Source organism: Peromyscus maniculatus, chromosome 5, assembly GCF_049852395.1.
Source record: "Peromyscus maniculatus bairdii isolate BWxNUB_F1_BW_parent chromosome 5, HU_Pman_BW_mat_3.1, whole genome shotgun sequence".
Taxonomy (NCBI): domain Eukaryota; kingdom Metazoa; phylum Chordata; class Mammalia; order Rodentia; family Cricetidae; genus Peromyscus; species Peromyscus maniculatus.
In genome coordinates this window covers 86,097,734-86,120,530 of record NC_134856.1, presented here as the reverse complement: position 1 = coordinate 86,120,530, position 22,797 = coordinate 86,097,734, and the positions used below count along the sequence as shown (strand labels likewise).

The 22,797-nt window shown below is 41.6% G+C and overlaps 1 protein-coding gene across 1 annotated transcript in view; it reads right to left on the bottom strand.

The window, feature by feature from the left end:
* The window catches only part of Itih5 (inter-alpha-trypsin inhibitor heavy chain 5), a 93,248-nt gene that overhangs the window by 50,052 nt on the left and 20,399 nt on the right, over positions 1-22,797 (bottom strand). The window contains exons 3-5 of the mRNA XM_006984413.4: positions 13,728-13,891; positions 12,500-12,601; positions 8,743-8,993 (exon numbers count right to left, since the gene is read on the bottom strand). Coding sequence (XP_006984475.3) covers positions 8,743-8,993; positions 12,500-12,601; positions 13,728-13,891 — 517 coding nt within the window. The remainder of the gene's footprint in view (positions 1-8,742; positions 8,994-12,499; positions 12,602-13,727; positions 13,892-22,797) is intronic.

Below are 22,797 nucleotides of genomic sequence, written 5' to 3'. Positions count from 1 at the left end.
AGGAGACACACCTCTGTGCATGTCTGTGAGGACTCATCTACAGTGAGCTAACTGATGTGAGAAGACCCATCCTGAGTGTGGGAAGCACCATTCAATGAGCTGGAGTCTTAGACTGAATGCAAAGGATGAAGTGGGCCGAGATCTGCTCTCTGCTTCTGACTGCAAACACAGTGTGATCAGCCGCCTCGCTCTCCTGTCTCCGGGACTGCCCCCCCCCCCACACACACACAATGACTGGAGCCCCTTGAACCAGAAGCCAGAACGAGCCCTTCATCCTTATGCTGCTTCTTCATTGGTCTGAGCAATTAGAGAAAAGTAACTAATGCAGTTGGTGTGGGTTTTTTCTTTTTGGAGAAAGCATTATGTAAGCATGGTAGCATCATACAGCATAGAAGAATAATGAAAATTCACATTTTAGAATTCAAGAGGTCTTTTTTTATATAGTGAAGGAGTGTTTGCTCAAACTTCTTAACAAGTTTGCCTTTTCACTACGTCTTTAAGTTTCTCCCTCGCTCAAATAATATATTACCGACTCTCAGTTTTCCATATTTGAATGTGAAGAAAGCTCATACGTGTTGAACACTTAACAGGGAGGTGATTGCCATATCTATAGATGGCTGGGCAGGTAGACAAAGCAGCCTCCCATGAGAACTGAAGATACCGATTATGGAAGTGTGTGGGCAGACACAGCAGATGACGCTCTGATTTTAGCCACAGCTGTGACTGATGGTTTAATTCACACAATGACACCCATCTCACACAAGAGGAGAATCCAAGAACCAAAGAACCAAAGAGTGAGGTTCCTCAGAAAGAACGGGCTGTTCCCACTATCTAACTAAAGAGAGAAGGCTGGACTTGGGTGACACACTCATATCTAAGTATGCTCTCCACAGACGGCCTCAACCCAGCCCCAGTCAGAACAAGGAAGGTAGTAACACCGGCTTCCATGCCAGGATGAAGAAGGAAAACAAAACCAACTCTGGAGCCAAATGATTCACACCTGAGTCACTTCTGAGCTTAACAACACTGAAAATCTTCACATAACAATTGCTTGTTTTCCTGGCCAACGTTCAGAGATTTCACCAAGGCCAAACAGGGCTTTGCCCTTCCAGCTGCTGAAAGGCAGCCGGATCCAGAGAAGAATGCAGAAGTGGGGACTTTGTGGTGAGTCACAATACAGCCCTTTAGTAAGGGACATTTGCTGGATTTAGAAAATCAAAATACAGGATGTCCGCTTCCACTTGAATTTTAGACAAATCATCAATAGCTTTTAGTATGTCCAGAATGTTGCACGACAACGTCTGTGGTTTATCCACAAATCAAATGTAAGTGGGCATCAAAATTTCACCCAGCAGCTAGCAAAGGGAGAGCGAAGCTAGAATTTTTTTTGAACCAATGTCTTTTAGAACAAAATGGATAATTAGTATGTCTGCTGTCTAATTCCTCCATCATAACAAAAGGAGACACAGACCCAAGACCTGGCAAAACTAACACAGTAAACTGTTAAAACTTAACAGCTCTTTATTACAAAGCTGGTTCTTCCTTAATTCACTGAACAAAACTTCCTGAGCATCCATTCCATGCCAGGCACTACCACGGGAGACTGAAAATGAAATCTCGAGAGCCAAAGATGAAGTCAGTTTTTAAGGCACTAAAGGAAAACATACATAAAAGTTTAAGACAGGTTTGATTCCACCCTCCTGAACACACGACACTGTACTGGTCTCAAGTCAGAGAGCCTAGATCTTGCACCACAGTGAGTCTCTAGTCATTACCTGCTTCTCAAATAGACCTGTCAAAAGCTTCAACTTCCAATGCAAAGGGGAATGAAGCTGTAATTTAGTGGGTCTCTTCTTTCTAATTAAGCTACCTAGTCTGGGGGATTATTAAAAGTCAAAACAGACTTGGTGGTGCATACCTGTAAACCCAACACTGTGGAGGTTGGGGAAGGAGGATCTTGAGTTTGCAGTCAACCTTGGTTGTCAGTGAGATCCCATCTCAAGGAAACAAACAAATGAAACAGAACAAGAGAAAGCTGCTTGGGGAGGAACCCTGCTAAAAGCAGCAGGGAAGGGGCTGTAAGCTGAAGAGAAGGCTGTTCATGAGGTCAAAGTGTAAGCATACTGTGTTAGCTACTGCTCTCATTTGTAACAAAATACTTCCTGAAAGCAACTCAGGAGGAGAAGCTTCTATTTTCTCTCACAGTTTGAGGGTACAATCCATCAAGGCTGGGGAGCCAGGGAATCAGGAGAATGAAGTGGTTGGTCACTGTGGTGGACACAGAATGTCCCCCCAGAGATTTTCATATTTGAATGCTTAGACTATTTGGGAAGGAATGCTTAGACTGTTTGGGAAGGATGAGGAGGTTAGCCTTGTTGGAAGAGGCGTGTCATTAGGGGTGGCTTTGAGGTTTCAAAAGCCATCCCAGGCAGCTTCTCTTTCCTGCTTCTAATTTGTGGATTGGGATGTGAGCTCTTAGCTATTGCTCCAGCACTATGCCTGCCTGTCCACAGCCATGCCCCCTGCCATGCTGATCGTGGACTCTAACCCTCTGGAACTGTGAGCCCCAGTAAATATTTTCTTTTAGGAGTTGCCTTGGTCATGGAGGCTCTTCACAGCAATAGAAAAGTAGTTGTCCAGACTCAGGAAGCAGAGGGAGATGAATTCTGGTGCTCGGGCCTTCTCTTTTCCACTCAGTCTCGGACCCCAGCCCATGGGATAGCACTACCCACATTCAGAGTGGCTCTTCCCTACTCAGTTCAACTTTTTCTGGAAAGATCCTTATAGAGAAACACAGAGGCTGTTTCCAGAGTGATTCTAAATCCAGTCAAGTTGAGAACGATTAATCATTACACAGAGAGAATGGAATAGAGACCCCTGAACCAATACACATTTGAAATATGTGCCTCAGTGCACATCTGGAAGGGTATTCACCCCAGCTAGCTATGTCCCAGAAAAGGCTTCACTTCAAACACAGACATGCGCTGGATAATAATAACGAGGCATGTGACAGACCATGTGCATATATGGCAGTGGTTCTGTAAATACTACGACAAAGCTGAAGAACTCCTATCACTTAAAGATGGTGTGGTCTTTGATCATTCTAAAAGTATAGTGTCGATCATGACAACACTGATGCACACACACACCACACTACCAGTTGCACAAAAGTAGAGCATGCACAATTATGCATAATATGCAACAGACAACTATTACTGGTTCACCGAGTATATTATTCTTTTTATAATTTATGTACTCCTAGCTGCAAAAGAAAATGTTCATTGTAAAACACTGTAGTGAACCAGCATCAAACAGTCCAATGAATGAGAGTTCAGCTCTGATCCACCAGGCACATCCACTGAGGCAGGTATAAAGATACTGCATTTAGTCTTTCTTCTGCTTCTTTCTTTCATTTTATGTGTGTATGTGAGTACCCACATTTATGTATGTGCACCGTGGGTGTGCAGTGCTTCTGGTGGCCACAAGAGGACACTGGACCCCCAGAACAGGAGTTCCAGGTATTTAGGAGTCAACTAGTTGGGGTGCTGAGAACTAAACCCAGATCCTTTGCAAGAGGAGTCAGTGAGTACACTTAACTGCTGGACCATCTCTCTGGTCCCTCTTCCCTATATTTATATAGTTAACTAGAAAGACACTTTAAATTTTAATTTCCATTCCCCATAGCATATAATCTATTTAAAGAAAAAAATGGTGTGTACAATGGTTAAGGATATGAATTTTGGGTCAGGTCTATACTTAGAGTTTGTTTCTATTAATAATTAAATATGCCACCTAATATATATTTCTGTATTTCTGTGTTGTGTAACAGTTTCCTCCAAGATTAAAATATTCCATCCTTCAAGAAGCTCCTTAGGCAGGGAAAAAAAACAACAACAACAACTCCAAATAGTTCCAGGAAGTCCCTGAAACTGACCAGATTCATTAGGCCCCTCCTTGCCAGAGGAAGCAGAACCCAGCTGCAAAGAAGACTCTCAGAAAGGCTGAGTTGCAAAAGAAGACTCCTCCACAAGACCAGCTACCTGGAAGAAGCAGGAACTAGCCAGCTGCCTGGAAGCATTTTAGACCACCTAAGGCATCTGGAAAGGACACTCTCCTACCTGCTGAGCTGCTTGTAGGTTGTACAGTGTGATCCAGGGTTCCCAGCTTTTGTGAGCTGGCGACTATGCTGGAGTGGGCTTCTGTTACGGGATAATCTTTTTATACACTGTGAAAATATGTCTCTGCCAAGGTACCTTCTGATTGGTTTAATTAAGAGCTGAATGGCCAATAGCTGGGCAGGAGAGGATAGACAGGACTTCTGGGCAGAGAAAGGAACTCTGGGAAGAATCTGAGAGGCAGAGAACACCAGCAAGATATGGAGAAAGTCAGACATATAGTATGGTGGAGAAGTAACAAGTCACATGGCAGAACATAGATTAAAATATACAGGTTAGTTTAAGTTATAAGGGCTAGTTGGGAACAAGCTTAAGCTAAGGCCAATCTTTCATAATTAGTAAAAAGTCTCCATGTCATTATTTGGGAGCTGGTGGTCCAAAGAAAGTATGACTATAGGCTTCTGTGATGCAGCTGTCTTTGAGTCATTTCTGCTCCTGTAAGTGACCCCTCACCCATATTCCTATAAATAACTGTGGTGGTTTGAAAGAAAATGGCCCTCAAAGGGCCATTACTATTAGGAGATATGGCCTTGTTGGAGTAGGTCTAGTCTTGTGGAGGAAGTGTGTCACTGTGGAGGTGGGCTTTGATGTCTCATATATGCTCAAGCTATACCCAGTGAAACAGTCTACTCCCTGTTACCTGCATATCAACATGCTCCTTCTCTAGCACAATATCTACCCACAGGCCACCATGCTCCCTGCAATGATAATAGTGGACTAAACCTCTGAAACTGTAAGACACTACCTCAATTAAATGTTTTCCTTTATAAGAGTTGCTGTGGTCAAAGTGTCTATTCACAGCAATAGAAACCCTAACCAATGCAGTAACCCCAATAAAATTCATTAGCTCACCAAGTTGGGCCTTGGTGGTATCCGTACTTTGGTCTATTGTGGGTTCCTTATCTAGGCTGAATTGATGTGTGTGATGCAACACCCCAGGAAAAGTTTTGTCAGACAATATCTGTAAGGCTTGCTTCTTCATAATGAAAACAAGCATGAAAAGATATGGGCTAATAAAGTTGTTATAAAGATTGAATGAGACAACATTATAGGCAACATGCTCTTTCTAGTAACTAACAAAACAATGCTTAGGCAAGATGCATCCTTCGAGACCAACACAAGTAGAAGTAATACTACTAAATGCAAGAAGCCAGACTCAGCAAGATCAGTCTACATGTCATTTCTTACATGCAAAAATCTAGATTTAAAATCACATATGTATCTAGATATGTTTGCATGTGTACTTGTGTGTATAAGACTTGGAACTGGAAAGGGAATCATGAGAAGGAAGAAAGAGATCCTAACAGAGGCAGAAAATACAGAGTAATGGACTATTTGAAGGGAGAAAGGAGAAAGGGAGGCTAGCTTGACAGCTGGAAGGGAGCCTGCAAGAATGAGGGAGGGGTGTGAGTGAGGAGAGGGGAGGAAGGAACAAATGAAAGTGAAGTCCAATGACACGTGTGTATGAAGAAGCCATAATGAAACACATGGCTTTGTGTTCCAACCTAAAAATAAATCAATCATTTTTTTAAAAGATGGAATGGAGCCATAGGGCAGAGACTCATTTAGGCAAATTGCAGACATCTGATTTCTTAATCACCGCTAGATCTATCTGAGAAATCAACACCCAATCTTGGGCCATGCTCCCTCAGTCCCAGCTCACATTCTGGTGCAAGTCTGACTCCAGTGTGATCTCTACCCTGGATTTATTTTGGAAGCACACAAGGGTGGCCAGACAAAACCACAACATCCTGTGCTCCTCGCTGCTGGGTTCACCATTCCCAGGAACAACAACAGCTGAGCTGGAAAGACCAATGGGGAACGTCAGTTAGCAGGTCTGCCCCCTGTATGGGGCTAAAGGACACACCTGTGAATCGCCATGCTCTGGAAGACAGAGGATCTGCTTTGCTACAAAGAGTTGGGAAAATAATCTTAAAAATAAACAGGCCTGAAGAGATCAATGGCCTGAAAACATTCCTTGGAGATACTAATAAGCTCCAACTATAAACAATAAGCAATTGTTTGACTAACAGTCATAACTCATACCCTGCCCAAACATACACACAAATAGAGGCATGCAACATGTATCCAGCTCTGCAGAGCTATGGAGGTTCTGAAAATTAGGTAAACATGCATTTTAGTTGCCTTCAGTACATTCTAAGGATATATTCACTGACCCTGAGTATTCATGGACAGCACACTACACAGATACTTCACTGCTACAAGTCTCCATTGCCTCTGGGAACCTTCCCCCACTGAATAATAACTTCTTCAAACAGTGAAAGTCAGAAAAAGTTCCCTCTGAAGTTACTATGAGTGAGATATTAAATTCGACAGCATTCTCCATTCTTTGTTTCTTTGTACGTATTTGCTTTTGAAGATGCTTTACTTAGTAGTATGTACTATTTAAAAGACATTAGATCCGGCAAAGAGACATAGGTTGATTGGAGACAGATATACCTCTGAAGGTACTTAATACGTTTTAAGATGTCTAGAGAGAAAGAGTAAATATAAGGAACATAATAATGACAATAATAAAACAGTAATTATTAAGCTCTTACTCTGAGCCAAGAGACTTCTGTAGGGCAGTGCTTCAGAGTCACTGAGACAGGCTCTGCCCCTGCTGCACAGATGTGGAAGCCCTGTTTTACACCATGGCAACAATTTCCTTCCAGTTTATATCAATAGCTGAACAAAAATTGACGATCCATGTGACTACCACCCACAGGACATGAGGATGAAGGGTCGTATTTCCTGCCATTTCTGAATGTCAGACAGCTTTGACACTTTGGCTTTCGAAGTCCGACGTGGCTGACAAGGGTTAAGTTCAGTTTTTGTTGTTAAGATGTGTCTGCTCTGGACTCTCCTAACAGCCACTGGCACTTAATTCAGAGTCTGCACTTTTACCTATTCACGTCTCATTTACTAGTCCCCTGTTCTCAAGGTCACAGGCATCTGAAATGTTGTCGCTCCGACCCTGGTGTGATGTTTGAATATGGCTATCTTACTATTTGATTGGATCTGGCATTCAGCTGTACTTGTGTGTGAAGCGCAGAGACAGCCACAAGTGAGTGTTTAATACGAACTACTATTTGGAATTAATGATGGCTAAAAATAGACCACTTTGATCTCTGAATGGAGAATGAGTGGGTCTCTGTTTCTTGTGCCTTTTCATGAGCTCTTTTCTTTCTGGTTGTTTGTTTCATCCAATTCTAATGTGTTAGTTTTTGGTTTTGTTTTACATTATAGTTTATTATTATCCCATAGAAACCTTTTTGTTTCCTAATGAGAAACAGAAAGGGAGTGGATCTGGATGGGAAGAAAGGTGGAGGGATCTGGAAGGAGTAAAGGGAGGAAAAATCCACAGTCAGGAAAAATTATGTAGGGAAAAATCTATTTTCAATAAAAGAAAAAATATATAATATGTATAAATATATAATATATATAATGTATATGGAAGCTTCTACAGCAATAAGTTTCAGTTTTTAATATGTATATATTAAATATACATATATTATATATATGCATTCCACCTTAAATACATATATATATATACCACCTTAAATCTTTCATAATTATTTCAGCAAGTTAAATGCTGAGCTTCTACCAAGTTAAAAATGGCTGTTTAATATCATCTATAGATCAGAACACTTTTTTTCCAGTACTGAGTATTGAGCCTTGGACCTCACTCACACTAGGAAAGTCTGTTTCTCTGAGCTATGTCCTAGCCATCCTCTGACTTTCACTTTAAGAGTCTTACTGTGTTGTCCGGTCTAGCCTGATCTTACTCTGTCATCTTACTGTGTACGGTCTAACCTGATCTTACTCCCTCATGTCTACTTCAGCCTCCCAAACAGCTGGGATTACAGGTGAGTGCCACCAGGCTGTCTCCAAACACGTGTTTCTTTATGTAATCTTGGAAAGAAGATACCATTGTTGAGTACTGAAAAGAAGATTGATGAGGCTAGGAGAATAGGTCAATGGCAGAGCTCTTGGCTAACGTTTTCAAAGCCTTAGGTTCCATCTCACTCACCACAAAAAAAGGTGATTTTTATAAAACATACCCATAACCCTATGCTCTTGAGATGAAATCACGGTTTTATATGACTTTCTAGTCTTCTGCAATGTTCAACATATTTAATATTATCATGCATGCTGATGTGTTTGTCTTTCTCCCCATCATGTGCTAAATTACCTCTGATCATTGCTCATTACTAATTGCTTTTCTAACATTAAATATTTGGAATGATAAGAATGTTTTGTCTGATAAATACTATCAGCTTCCTGGATGTAATATTCTCAATATTTTAGAAATTTTACCTACAATCACTTCCTCAGAGTGGGGTCACAATGTCAAAAAACTTAAATGTTTATTCATCTCTTGGTGGAAGCTGAATCTTTTAAAAAAATTATACAAAGGGTTGTCTCTGTTGAGTGACTTTCTTCCAATTTCTATAACACGTGAAGCCTTTGTGGAAGGGACGCCATTTCCTCTGCAGAGTTTGTGAAATCCCAGTCCCAGCTTTGAGCATCCCCCAGGACCTGAGCACCCTCAGGCATGACTCACCTTCTGCCACCCCACTGCCCTTCTTCCTGCTGTTGTGAAGAGGTAGCACCTCTAAGGCTTCAATGCCCGACCTCTCCAGAACATTCACCTCCACGGTGAGCCTCCCCACCAGCTGCTGGGGGCGCACGCTGATGATATGCTCATATTTCCCCAGCCTTCTCTGCAGAAGCTCTTCATAACTGAGGAGGAAAGCGGCTTTGTCCTTGCTGGGAATCACTAAGGAAGCTTGGAATGTGTCCGTTCCCTTCTCCCTGTTAGGAAGCAAAAATGGACCACAAATAAGCTCAGGGAAGGGAAAGCCTGGTTCCTGCCATACTTGCCAAAGAAACTCTTGGGCCGAGCCAGACAACAGCCCTAAGAAAAGAAAAATGAGAGCTATGGATGTTCATTAGGGGTAGAGTGCTTGCCCAATGGGCAGGAAGTCCTAAATTCAATCCAAGTATCATAATAAAGAAAAATGAAAATTAATTTTAATTTTGAAATAAGTATAGACCTATACTAGAGGAAGGCCACTGTCATGGTTTGATTTGAAGTGCCCATCCCCCACAGGCTCCTGGTCACCAGTCATCGACACTGTATGAGGGAGATGTGAAACCTTTGAGCTAGAGAAGTAGGTCAACAATGAAAGCTCCCTGAAGAGTAATAGCCTGGCCCAGTTCCTGGTTAGCTTTCTCTGCTCCTGCTCCTGCCACGTGGGGAGCCGCACTACAAACTCCTACATCCCAGACAGCGGCTCCCACCATGTACCTTCCCCACCAGAATGGATAAGACCCTCTGAAACTGTGAGACAAAACAAACCCTCCTTTCAGCTGCTTCTGTTGAGTTTGTTTGTTTGCCTCCTACCAAGGGCCAAAGAACACTGAGTAGGAAAGAATTAAATATTTGGTCACCTCCCTTAACTCTCCCTGAGACAGACCCAAGGAGATGATATAAAGAGGACAGTTTGGAGGTGAACTGCTACAAGAGTGAGCATGGTCCAGATGTGAATAGGGTTTTCCCCGTTACAGGTGTGGCCTAGAAACTGCTGACATCTTACATAATTCTGAAGTTGATAATACATCACATGTTTGCACCTTGGTGATTGTGTTTACCAGTAAATAAAATAAATGACTGTGAAATTTATAAAAAGGGCAACCACTGCAAATGTTTTCAGCACCTGGGGTTCAGGTTGTCCAATTTAAGGTGGTAGAACACTAACGGTGGTTGAGACATTCAAGAACATTCCAAGAAAGCATATATGTTGGGGGAAGAATTCATTTAAACAATAATTCTACAGCTCAGAACATTCTGGAAGAAGCTGCAGGGAAGAAGAGACTCAAACTGCCTGGAGAAATCTCAGTGAAAATGCAAGCTCTGCCTTCAGTAGGATACATCAGAAAAGGAATAAGAAAGGGGACCAGACAGGGGAGACCATCGCAGTCCACATAGGAATGGCTCACTGCACGCCCTTCCGGAACTGGAGATACGAATATTAAGATTGAAAAGTTTCATCCCACACTAGGCAGATCAAATGGAAAAGAAGTCACAGAGAAAACCATTAAAGTAAAACTTCAGAACATGTGATGGAGGAAACAGGGGGAAGGAAAGGTGTTAGATCACCTTCGATCCATCATTAGCAAAACCAGATTTGATTACACAAGGCACTGGGAGAGTAATTCAAAGTTCAGAAGGAAAGTTGTTTTCATCGTAAATTCCATACACAGCCAAAATACTGATCCAGATCTCAGAAAGTTTGTCTGTCATGCAACCATGCTGCAAAAGTTACTTCAGAATATACTTTCAACAATGGTGAAAACTATAAAAGAGGAGGATGATATGGAATCAAAGAAATAACAAAATCAACTTGGAATGAAAGGGAGATTCCAGAGTAGATGTTTTCCAGTAGATCTCCAAAGCAAAAGCAGTATATTGCATGGCCAGGACCCAGCCGTATTTCATCAGCTTATGAAACCAGAATTTGCCCTCATCTTTCATTTCTCATGTAATTGATGTTGGCCAGGCATTCAGGGTGTGGGTTGGATGTCACTGCATCCAGAAACCCAGTTATAGCTATTCATTTTGTTATCATTTCAAACTATGTGTCTTAGCAGATGTTAACAGTGACAAAATTAAATTCTATCTCCTAAGAAAAAAGAAAAGCAATTAGAAACTCCAGGACTTATAGTCCAACTAAATTAACCGGTGCCATCATCCTGAACAATTCTGATAAAGACAACTCGGGTCACAGCTGTAGCTCAGCAAATTGAGCTTTTAATAACTTGCTGCACCAAGGGAGACGGCATCCAGAGGCACTGTGAGGCATCTCACCAAACAAAGAGATGGAACATAGGATTGTGGGAATGGGGAAGAGGAGAGGGTAGGTAAAAGTTCAATGAGGAATTGTTTGATCAGGCTCAAATTGAGCAGGGTTGTGTGTAAAGCCATCCATGTCACCTTGACTGGAATGCCTCACCGCCCTGTGTCCTTGGGAACTCTGTTAGGATAAACGTGGAGCAGTCTGTCCTTATCTGAATATCCCTTATCTGGCACTCTGGGTTTGGTTTGCTTTTCAGAATCAGAGTGAACCCAAGACTCAGGTCTTCCACACAGAATGAGCTCTTCCATTCTTACTGATGGCATTTCTGACCATCAAGTTCTGTGACCTTTGAGAACTAGTTTTCCTAAAACAAAGTCCCTTTATGAATGAACAAAATCAGGTTAACAAATACACAACCTTTTGTTTAGATACTAAAATAACTTTTCTACAAAAGGGGAAAAAACCCTTCCAGTTGATCCAGTAGAGGGGGAAACAAATCTTTGTGTACTAGATAGCACTGGTCAATATCAGTCATCATCACAAAGCAAACGCTGGGACTGGAAAGATGGCTCAGTGGACAAAGTGCTTGCTGAACAAACAAGGACCTGAATTCAGGTTCTTAGCATGCACAGAAAAGCCAGGTAAGGCCATATTAACCTGTAATCCTGGCATGGGCTTGGAGAGACAGAAGAGACAGGAGTCTCCTTGAGTGATTGCTGATCTAGCCAAAACAGCAAGCTTCAGTGAGAAATCCCTTCTCAAAATACCTAGGGTGGAGAGTGGTAGAGGAGGATGCCTGAAGTCATCCTCTGGCCTTCACACACTCACAGGTGAGTACACATACACATATAAGATGTGTGTGTGCACACCTGTGCACACACATAAAAGCAGAGGTAATTTGTTGGTTTAAAAGAATGCAATTATCATTTCAGACCAGAATGTATATGTTAATAATTCTGACAATGCAAAAATAAATTCTATATAACAAACAATTATATATGGGCACAACAATTACGATGAGACAGAGAGAAGGGTGGGAAAGAATATCACCACTGAAGATGGTGGAGATAGCCTAGGACAGTCTACTAACGGAGAAAGCAAATGACATTATAAAATCTTGGCTTTAAAAAATAAAGTATTGTAAACTTCCTTCACAGCAGAGTTTCTAGATAATGTTTTGTTTTTATTGAGAAATCAAGAAAATCATAGCTAGGGAGGTAACTATAAAGACAACTGTACACAATTTTTAGAAATATATATTCTAGAAAGCAAGAATGAGGCATAGGCACATTAAACCTTTCTTATTATTTGAAGTGCTTGCTGCTGCATTTTTAATCAGGTATATGAATTATTTTAATTAAAATTGAAGACATTTGGAGGAAGAGAACAGACAGATAAGAAGGGAAGGGATGGAACTCTTCGTTTGATTGAATTCTAGTTGCTTAACTACCTGATACTTACCCATTATCATCTGTGGTTTTGTTTCTTTTTTCCTTTATCCTATCACGGCTTTTCTTTTCTTTCTCTGTAATTTCACTCCGATACACTTTGTCTCCGATAAACCTAAAACACAAGACACAGCTGTGTTACCAGCTCCAAGACAAACTCCAACATGGTTCTTAGAGCCATGACAACCCCAGAAAATATTTGTGTGTGCCTCCTGGGTATGCAGATAGAATGCATTCCAGACTCAGCACCAGCCTTGAATCATTCATTCCGTTCAAAAGCAATTTTCATCAAGACCAAAGGGCAGCACCCCGACCCAGGGTACCTCCATGATTCTATAGGAGAAAACCCCAAGATCTCAAACTCCCACAGGAACTCAGTGCTTGCACCTTTCCCAGATCAAAATATAAACACAAATGTCTGTCATAGTTAAAACTCTTTCTGTTGTATCAGAATAAGAGGAAATATATTTGATCTAATACCTCAAAGGTTTCATACTGTCTCACTGTTCAGACCTCAATTTAAGCATAGCCCCCTCTAAGCTAACTCCCTGAGCTCTTCCCAAAGGATCCCTTCTTGACAGGCATGATGATAATAATTATAATATCAGCCCTCAAGAGGCTGGGGTGTGAGTGATGATGAGTTCAAAGCTAGTCTGGGCTACATAGTAAGATTTTGTCTCAGAAAATATAAAGTACAATCTTTATACCATAGAGTTCACTGCCATCTAAGATGATCTCATATACTAATTCATTTACTTACTTGCTGACTATTTCTCCTTCACTGGAATTTCTGGAGCAGAGAGAGTAATATTCTCCTTTCTTATACCAATACCCTCAAAGAGTGCCTGTCCTACAGTGGACATGAAGGATGGAGAGAGGGGAAAGAGGAAATTAAAACATGAGGAAGAAAAGGATGGAATGAAAGAAGAAAATAAAGGAGGATGAGGAGAGAGGAAGGGAGGGGAGGAGGGGAAGAGGTAGGGAAGAGAGGAAGTTAAGGATGTAAGGAAAGAAGTTAAGAAAGGAAGGGAAACAGGAAGCTAGGGAATTAGAGAGGGAGAGGAAGGGAGAGATGGAAGGAGGGAGAGAGAAAAGAAAAGCAGGCAGGCAACCCTCTGATTCTCAGACCACCCACAGGATATGAATTCTCGCAGTTTGATGGGCTGTGGACCCCACACACTCTCGGGTTCCCCTTGACCATCCACAGACAAATCTCTGTCTCTGACCATCGCATCCCTTACATGGTGAAGTTGGTGATGAAAGCTGCTGCTGGAATCTGCATCTGGAACTCAACATCCTGGTCCTCAGAAGCTCTGTTGAGCACTCTGCAGGAGACTGTGGTGAAGGCATAGCGAGAGATGATGGTAGACTTCACGGAGAACTCCGTCATCAAGGGCTTGGCTTTCTGTGGGAATGAAAATGCACGCTCTTCTCAGTGATGCGTGAAAATAGATCCAAACGCTTGACGTTAGTGGAGTCTTTCCCACGTGGGAAATAATCTCCAACTTGAGAACCTCTGGGATATGAGTCCTCTGTCCTTTCTGTATCTTGTCCTTAATTTTCCATTTTAACTCACTTCACTTGTAAAACCGGCTTTTCTTGAATAATCAATTCATGATCTAGAACCAAATCTCTTCAAAACTAACTTTAGCCAGGTGGTGGTGACACACACCTTTAATCCCAGCCCTTGGGAGGCAGAGTGAGAGGATCTTTGAGGTTGAGGCCAGCCTGGTCTACAAGAGTGACTTCCAGGAGAGTCAGAGAAACACTGTCTCGAAAAACAAGAACAAAAAAACAACCAAACAAAAAAATTTTAATAAGTTAACACAATGGTTTCCAGTTTAACAAAAAAGTCATATTGCTTAAATAGCTCAGTAAATTGTTGAAATTTTAGAAGTATGTAACATCCATAATTTCTGCTACAAACTTTTAGATCACAATACAGGACCACTTAGTGGATCGCAACTTGGGAATATGCCCACCAGAGTGCTTAGATTTTCAAGTTTATTTCCAGATTCACTCAGAGAAAACTGTAGTCAAGGGCTTCCCCACCCTGGATCACAGTTCCATGATTATAAATTAGTCATTATATAAATCAGTACCGAACTCCAGAGACTATCTAGAGATTAGAACCTAGAAAAAGAAGAAGAAAACCTAAGTTTGTGATAATTACATTTACCACAAAAGCTTCTTTCAAAAAGTATATTTATTTATTTCATATGTATATATGCGTTGGCATGCATGATATCACACATGTGGAGGTCAGAGGACAACTTAAAAAAGTTGGTTCTCTCCTTCCACCATGTGGGCCTGAGTTTGAACTCACATAAGCAGGCTTGGAGGCAAGCCCCTTCATCTGCGGAGCCATCTTCTTGTAAGGGCAGCAGCTGGTGTGCAAATTTAAGAACTAGATAAAACTATTCCTTGCTTTGTGTCTCATTTTTCTAGCTACAGCTGGTGACAGCTGGCTGTAGAAGCCCCCAAGAAGAAGGAAACCTTTATGAGGAAATGCACTACTAACCTTTATTTCCTCACTCCAGGAACTGGCCGAGCAACTGACAGGATTATAGGCTGTGGAAGTCTTAACCCCCAGAGTGATGGTATTCAGCTGGATTGGGGTGACTTTGACAACAGAAGGTCCAAGACCATGGTCTGTCAGGCCTGTTTTTGTTTAGTACTCCCATCCCAGCTTGCAAATAGGCACACCCATGATGTGCATATGCATGTATGGCATCTTCAGTGTGTGTGTGTGTGTGTGTGTGTGTGTGTGTGTGTGTGTGAGAGAGAGAGAGAGAGAGAGAGAGAGAGAGAGAGAGAGAGAGAGAGAGAGAGAGAGAGAGAGAGAGAACGAACTCCAGGACCTCTTCTTACAAGGACATACATCCTCCATCCTCACCATCCTGTCTAACTGTTCTTCCCTGTCAAGGCCACCCAAATTGTGGTATTTTATTGTGAATATTCAAGCAGACAGACAAGACAGTCACCCGTGTGGTCTTGGAACAGATGTAGGAAGCATCTCATTTCACACCACAGATGGTGGCAGCAAATCACATTCAGTGGTGATACACATCGGTGGTCACCTTCCAGACACAGAGATGATACTTTCTTCTGTTAACCATCACCTGGACCTTCAACCCTCATCCACTTGCTTTCTCTACAAACCGAGAGTCATTTTCCAAATACACATAAGGTTGTGACATGTTAATGTCTAGTATACTGGTCCTGTGAAAAGGTGAGTATAAACCTATTTCTAAGGAGCTATTTCATGGGCTTTTATTACTCAAAATCATCAGAACAAGAAAAAAAATGTATTTGAGAAGTGGACATGCACCACACATTGTGAGTGCAAAGGGAACATACTCCAACACCTACAGGAGGTCACCCAACAGGAACCCGAGCCAAGCATATGAGCAGGAACAGAAAACTTGGGTGTGCTCCAGCAAGGACATCAGTAATACTCATCTTCTTATCAGTTTATGACAGAACAAAAAGATTTCTAGACTTTAGCTTCTGGGGGAAAAGCTGACAACTAAATGGGAAGAAAAGAGGGATACTATGTGTCTTCCTGAGACAGGTGGAAGACATAAGCTTTGTGTGAAGTTCTGTTAAGTAATCAAGTGTGGGTGGTGGGAGGGATGAAGTGTATTTGAAATAATTTTTACTTAAAGAAGCAAAGAAATTCTGCGGTTTGGTCTAAGGAATAGTTATTTTAAATAATGGTTCTGTAGGTGCCTTCTTGCATCCTAAGGCTCCTGGGAGCTGGGAGAGGACGTTAGGAGGACCATGTGTTAAAGTGGAAGGTCAGCAAAGGTGGGGAGGGGGGAGAAAGGGAGGGAGGGGATAGAGAGACAAAGGGGGGGGCTGTGTTACGTTGTTCTGACAAAGCCGTATCTAGGAGCATGTGTGTATTAGATTATTGCTTGTGTAAAAAGGAGGTCCTGATGCCCCCGAAAGTGTGTAGGAGAGACTAATGACCTATGTGGAAGACAGTGAGTGGTTAGAGGGATAAAACAAGGGCTTGGCTACTCCACGCTCTTTGTTAACTGAACAATTTGATTATACTCACTCAAAAACAAACAAAATTTGAATTTTCATAATTACAGCACAAAACAGTTCATCAAATTCAGTTAAGACTTTTGCACAATCCTATTGGAGTTTCGTTATTTTATTATTTGAGGGAAATTAATATTTATATGATATGCATTTCAATTTGTTCAGAATTGACTTTGCCAATAAAAAGTTAGAATGCTCCCATACTAGGGGAGAAAATGGTGAAGCACCTTTAATCCTAGAGAGGCAGAGGCAGGTGGATCTCTGAGTTCCAGGCTAGCCTGGTCTACAGAGTGAGTTCCAATACAGCCTGGGCTACACAGAGAAACCCTGTCTCGAAAAACAGGGGGCGGGGAGAAGATTCCCAAAGTATGGTTTTCTCCCCAACAGTGTCACTGAAAACTTATCAGAAAGGCAAAGTCCCCCACCTTATTCCAACCCCGCAGACCCAGGAGCTTGGAGCAGTCTGTCTTAACAAGCTGTCCAGAGGGTGAATGCTCACATTCTAGAACTCTTAAAGTAACATAGTGTCTTTCCTTCCTTCACAAATTGGGATGGCTCAAGTAAGCCACTAAAATCACATCCACTTCTGAGATCCATGAAGCCTAACAGGAAGCTAAAAGTAAAGGATGCAGCCTTGGGGCTCAAGAAATCACACCCCAATTCAGAAAAAATTGCATTGCACAACATTCTTTCTATGACGATCTGGTCTCTCTCACCAGAAGTGATTTGGATCCAAAAGAGATTCCAGATGGAGTTTAACAAAATGATTCTGTTAGATGATCATATTAAAACTCTTTAGTACATTTTATAAAAATGAGAATTGGACCAGAGAGAGATGGCAAGGATGGTGGTCTCAATACCATGGCAACCTGCCACGTCTATGAAAGCTAAAATCTGTATCTCATCATCTTTCAGAGCAAAAACCCGAAAGTGAATCATGAACTAGGATAAAGCACTGACTTTGATCTCTGTTATTGCTGGGAACCGGTTTTCTTACTAAATTAAACATGATTAAATATATTCTTTTCTCTCCAACTCTGAAGGCATGTACAACAAGGGTTCACAGCTGTTTTCTTGAGAAATTGTGAAAAGCCTAAGATACTACTGCACACAGTTCTGTTCTGATTCCTACAAATGCCCCAGAAAAAGAGAAATCTGTGAAAACAAAATAACAAGGATAGTGAACTGTTTTTTTTAAATAGCTTTACTTAAAATTTAAAATGTGTCTCAAAATTTTTTCAAGTAGGGAACTCATTCGTTAAGAGTGCTTAGCACTCTTCAGAGGACACAGGTTCAGTTCTCAGTACCCATAGCAGGCATCAACCACCCATAATGCAAGCTCTGGGAGAATCTGATACTTCTGGCTTCCATGAGCACTCCCCTGTATACACACAAAGAAACAGTATATTTTTTTTAAAAAATGATCAAGTCTCAGGGATGGAGAGATGGCTCAGCAGTTAAAGTCACTGCCTATTCTTCCAGAGGACCCAGGTTGGATTTCCAGCTCACAACCATATGTAACTCCAGTCCAGGGGATCCAACACCCTCTTCTGTCTACTTCAGGCACCCAGCATGTGCATAGTACACAGACATGCATGCAGGTAAAGCATCCATGCATGTAGATACAAAAAAAATTATCAAGTATCAATTCGTATCAAGTGTGCAGGGCTAAAACTTCAGATTATACCAAATGTAATGACAAGTAAGGCTCTCCCTCCCACCCTGGACTCAGCTCCTTCCCCTTGATGTGATATTTAACAGTTTGGGGTATACCCTTCCACAAATGGATACAGTGCTCATGTACTTATTTGTTTCATTTTATTTTTCTAGTGATGTAGTAATTTGCTCATCTTTATCAATAAACTCCAATTATCTTGTGCAACAGAACAAACCTGTCTAAAGCTTCGTAGCTTAACAACTGTGTCTCTTCACATGCTTTCTGTAGACCAAGAATTCAGACAAACTCGGGAGAGTTCTGGCTCCTTCCCAGTCTAATGGAGGATGGAGCTACAACTAACTAAGAGCTGGCTGCTAGCTTTCTGTTTTATGTTGACCCAACAGCAGCCCAAAGTGGTCAGTTCTTTCACATGAGCAAGTCTAGGTTAATTCACAGCTAATCAGAGCCTGTGGTAGCTAGACACTTCACTCACCATGTGCTGGTTTTCCCAACAGTGAAATGGAAGTTACACTCTGATATGTGCTCTAGCTTCCAAGATCTATTAGCTGGCTAGGCTTAGTCCAGTTACTTGCAATGCTGAGGGGCAAAGAAGTGGCAATTTCAAGGCCCACCTGGGCTTCAGTGAGTCCAAGGCCATCTGGAACAATTAAATGAGATTCTATTTTAAAATTAAAAAGTATAAAGAATAGACATGGCTCAGTGGTAAAACACTTGCCTAGCACTTGGGAGGCTACAGGTTTGAACTCCAATACTGGAAACAAAACAACAACAACAAAAAAAACCACATAGTATTATTACTATCTTATTATGTTAATGAAAACAATCACAAAAGCACCTTCAGTTTCCATGGCAAAGAGCATATGTACCATCTCAGTGGGAGAAATGGTGAGTCAAAGTGTCACCATCTTTGGACAATTCTACTGAGCAAAAATATCTACCAGTTTTCAATAGTTGCACAGTTACATTTTATGAGTGCATTGCAATTTAACTAGCCAGCTCAAAACCATCCATCAAGCCTTTGGGTTTAATTTCATTGTGTTTCAAACTTCCTTCAGATCCCTCTGCCCTGTGGTTCATTTACAGGGACGGGCAATCTGCGGTAGGTCGAGCACCCATCCCTGTAAATGAATTCTTATTGAAACACAGCCACAAATCCACTCATTTACGTAAGATCTAGGGATGCTCTGATGCTAATACAGCACAATACAGAGGGACTGACATTGCTTTAACAGAGAATTTAAATATTTACTGTCTGTTCTCATATAGTGTGCTAGTCCGGGTGTCCACCATTAAAACAGTTTAACCTGGTATCGGTTAGTCAAACACCTTTATTGATTAATGTGCTTTAGGAGGAGATCTCCAGTTATTTGACTTGTAATATTTTTAAATGGTCAAGTTCAGAGATATTCAGTAGTTGAGAAATTTTCAGACAGAAATCCCCCACATTTTGTTCTAACAAAATGTGGGACATCTCTGTCTGGCGCTTGTGTATAGTACTATAATGTAGCAGTAGTGATGGAGGCTGCCTCTCCTGGTCCAGCTTCTATTCCACATCCATCTTCTACTTCACTCCAGGCCTTACCAATCTCAGATGCATCACTGACTCTGAGACTGCCAGTGGCTAAGTTTTCCCGTCTTTTTAGCATGGCTTTTCTTATTCCAGTTGTATTTCACTCATTTATGTCCTGTATGACTCTAGATTAAAAATAGCTGCCATATGTTTCCTCCATATTTAGAGGAACAGTGTCCTAACAAATTGGAAACAGTTCAAATGTCCATCAATAGATTAACTGATTAGCAAAATGGGGTATATGATACAATGTAATCTATGCACCCTGAAAAAGAAAGGCCATTCTGTCTCACTCTTCATAAGAGTAATGCTTGAAGCCAATATGCTAATTGAAAATACTAGACACAGAAAGACAAGTACTTTGTGAAGCCATCTAAGCCACCTCCATGCAGTAGCTAATGTGGTCAAAGAGAGGAACTGGGGTTTATTAATGGTGTAGAGTTTCGGTTTAGCCAAGTGTTCTGGAGATGACTGTAATGCTAGTTGATATAACTAATGACACTGAACTGTAGTCTGAAAGGGGGCTAAGACGAAATCATTATACCTATGTTACTGCAACAAAAAAATTAAAAGAAAATGGAGTTGCTACAGGTCCTAAAGTGCAGGCTGGTGTAGCCCGTTAGCCATGGTGGCCTCCTTGGCTTTTTATGGATTTTCTTCATGGCAAATGATATAAATGTTAGTACACTAGTGGGGAAGACAGATAGGAAAATAGATGTTATGGGGACAATAAGCAGCTTTTTAAAATTTTCCACTGATTGGTTATATGTGTGTGTGTGTGTGTGTGTGTGTGTGTGTGTGTGTGTGTGTGTGTGTGTATCTGAAATAACTGGCACAGACACATTCTGGGATGTGGATGGAAGCATGGTGCCTCCTGAATGGCACTGTTGGCTTCACTGAATGGCTAATAATCTTCTGCCAACATAACCACTTGCTCATAAATTCAATGGAGCAAACAGTAAATTCAACATGAGTAGTACTCCAAAACAGTACATACCTTATTCTACCACTAAGAAGAAAGTCAGCAAGGGGTCCCACCTTCAACACTTTATCAGTGAAGACAACAAAGACCTGCTTCAGCACGTACAATACACAATGCTGTATGGAGTTACACTTTTACTGCTGACCATGAATGTCTTTGTTTCTCCTCCCATGGCAAGGTGATGTCACCTTTCCCATTGAGTCTGGACCTCAGTGGTTTGCATCATCTGCAGCACACCCTGAAAGTTGTATTTGAGAACTACAGTGCCGGGTCATAGCAAAGCCTGAGGCTTTTATCCAAGCGTCCTGGAACATTCCTTTTTGAGTTCTGAAGTTAACCAGGTATTATCCTGCTACAGAGACATCAGAGTTCTCATACTTGCCAACCATCTAACCATCCCTGCCAAGCTCAGCATGGAGGGAAACTGTTTTGAACTCTCCATGTCAGCTCATCTACTAGACAAATACCTCTAAGTAACTTCTGTCTAAAGTGTACGATTCTTCCTGCCTAAATTCTTGCCTCCAACATCATGCAAGATGGCTACTGCTTTAAGCCACAGAGTTTTGCATGAAGGTTTTTACACAGCAGTGGATGACAGAAGTACTTAGGTAACATCTATAGTATGTGAGTGTGCTGTTCAAGGTAGCTTGACCTTGAGTGGAATTCAGTCACATTTTCTTGGTTGTTTCAAACTCTGTGCTTTTCTACATCTAGAGCAGTGGTTCTCAACCCATGGGTTATGACTCCTTTGGTGGTCAAGTGGCTCTTTCACAGGGGTCACCTGAGACCATCCTCCTCCCTGGAGGAGATGGGAATGGGGGGGGGGCCTGGGGGGAAGGCAGGGGGGGGCTGAGAGGGGGGAGAACAAGGGAATCCGTGGCTGATATGTAAAATTAAATTATAAAAAACCATTATTTACGTTACAATTCATAGCAGTAGCAAGATTACAGTTATGACGTAACAACAAAAATAATTTTATGGTTGGGGTTCACCACAACATGATGAACTGTATTAAAGGGGTGTAGCATTAGGAAGGTTGAGAACCACTGACCTAGAGGGGTTTTTGGTAGCATATTTTTGTAAACTAGATTTCTACAGATCAAAACTGCCCTTGGGGGACTGGGCAGATGGCCCAGCCAGTAAAGTGTTAGCCACACAAGTCTGAAGACCCAAGTTCAGAGTCCCTAACACCCACTTAAAAAGCCAGGCATGGTGGTACACATAATCCCAGCTCTGTGGAAGTGAATTTAGTAGAGTCTCTGGAGCTCACTGGCCAGCCATCTAGCCAAATTGATTAGTTCCATGTTCACTGAGAGATACTGCCCCCAAAATAAGATAGAGAGCAATTGAGAAACAGAAAAGACACACAGCACTGACGTCTATCTTCCACATGCTTATGGACACACAGGCACATGTGCACACACCTACGTGTACACACACATATTGAATCACCATATCCTCCTCCACACATGTGAAACCTTTTTAGAAGAGGTCAAAGGTACAAGTTATAAATACAAGATATAGAAGGAGAGAGACTCTCAAGCTGGGTCTTTTTTAGACATTGAAGGCCAAAGTCATTTACCTTGTGAAGACCAGGTAATTAACCCAAGATGACCTTCAGAGCCCTGGTTCCCAATCCTGGCCCTCTCCTCAAAGGATTCCAGAGACATCCTTCCTGCACAGAGCCTTCATGGTGACATTTGTTAGACAGCCAAGGAAACACAGAACCCACCCCCAAATATAATAACTGTAGCCTGGTCTTGGCTGCTGACTCAGGGTTACCTGTGAGACTCACTGGACCTTCAATAAATTGTCAACTCTGAAGATAGGACACTGAACCGAATCCGTTCCTTGCTATTGTTACAGCTGCACATTATCAAAAAAAAAAAAAAAAAAAAAAAAAAAAAAAAAAACCTTAGCAACTTTTCATATCACTCCTTTGCTTGAAAGTCTGGTGCTTGCCCTTGGACGAGGGATTTTTAAGTTTACAACTTAAACAGGTTTATAGCTCTCTAAATAAAATTTATT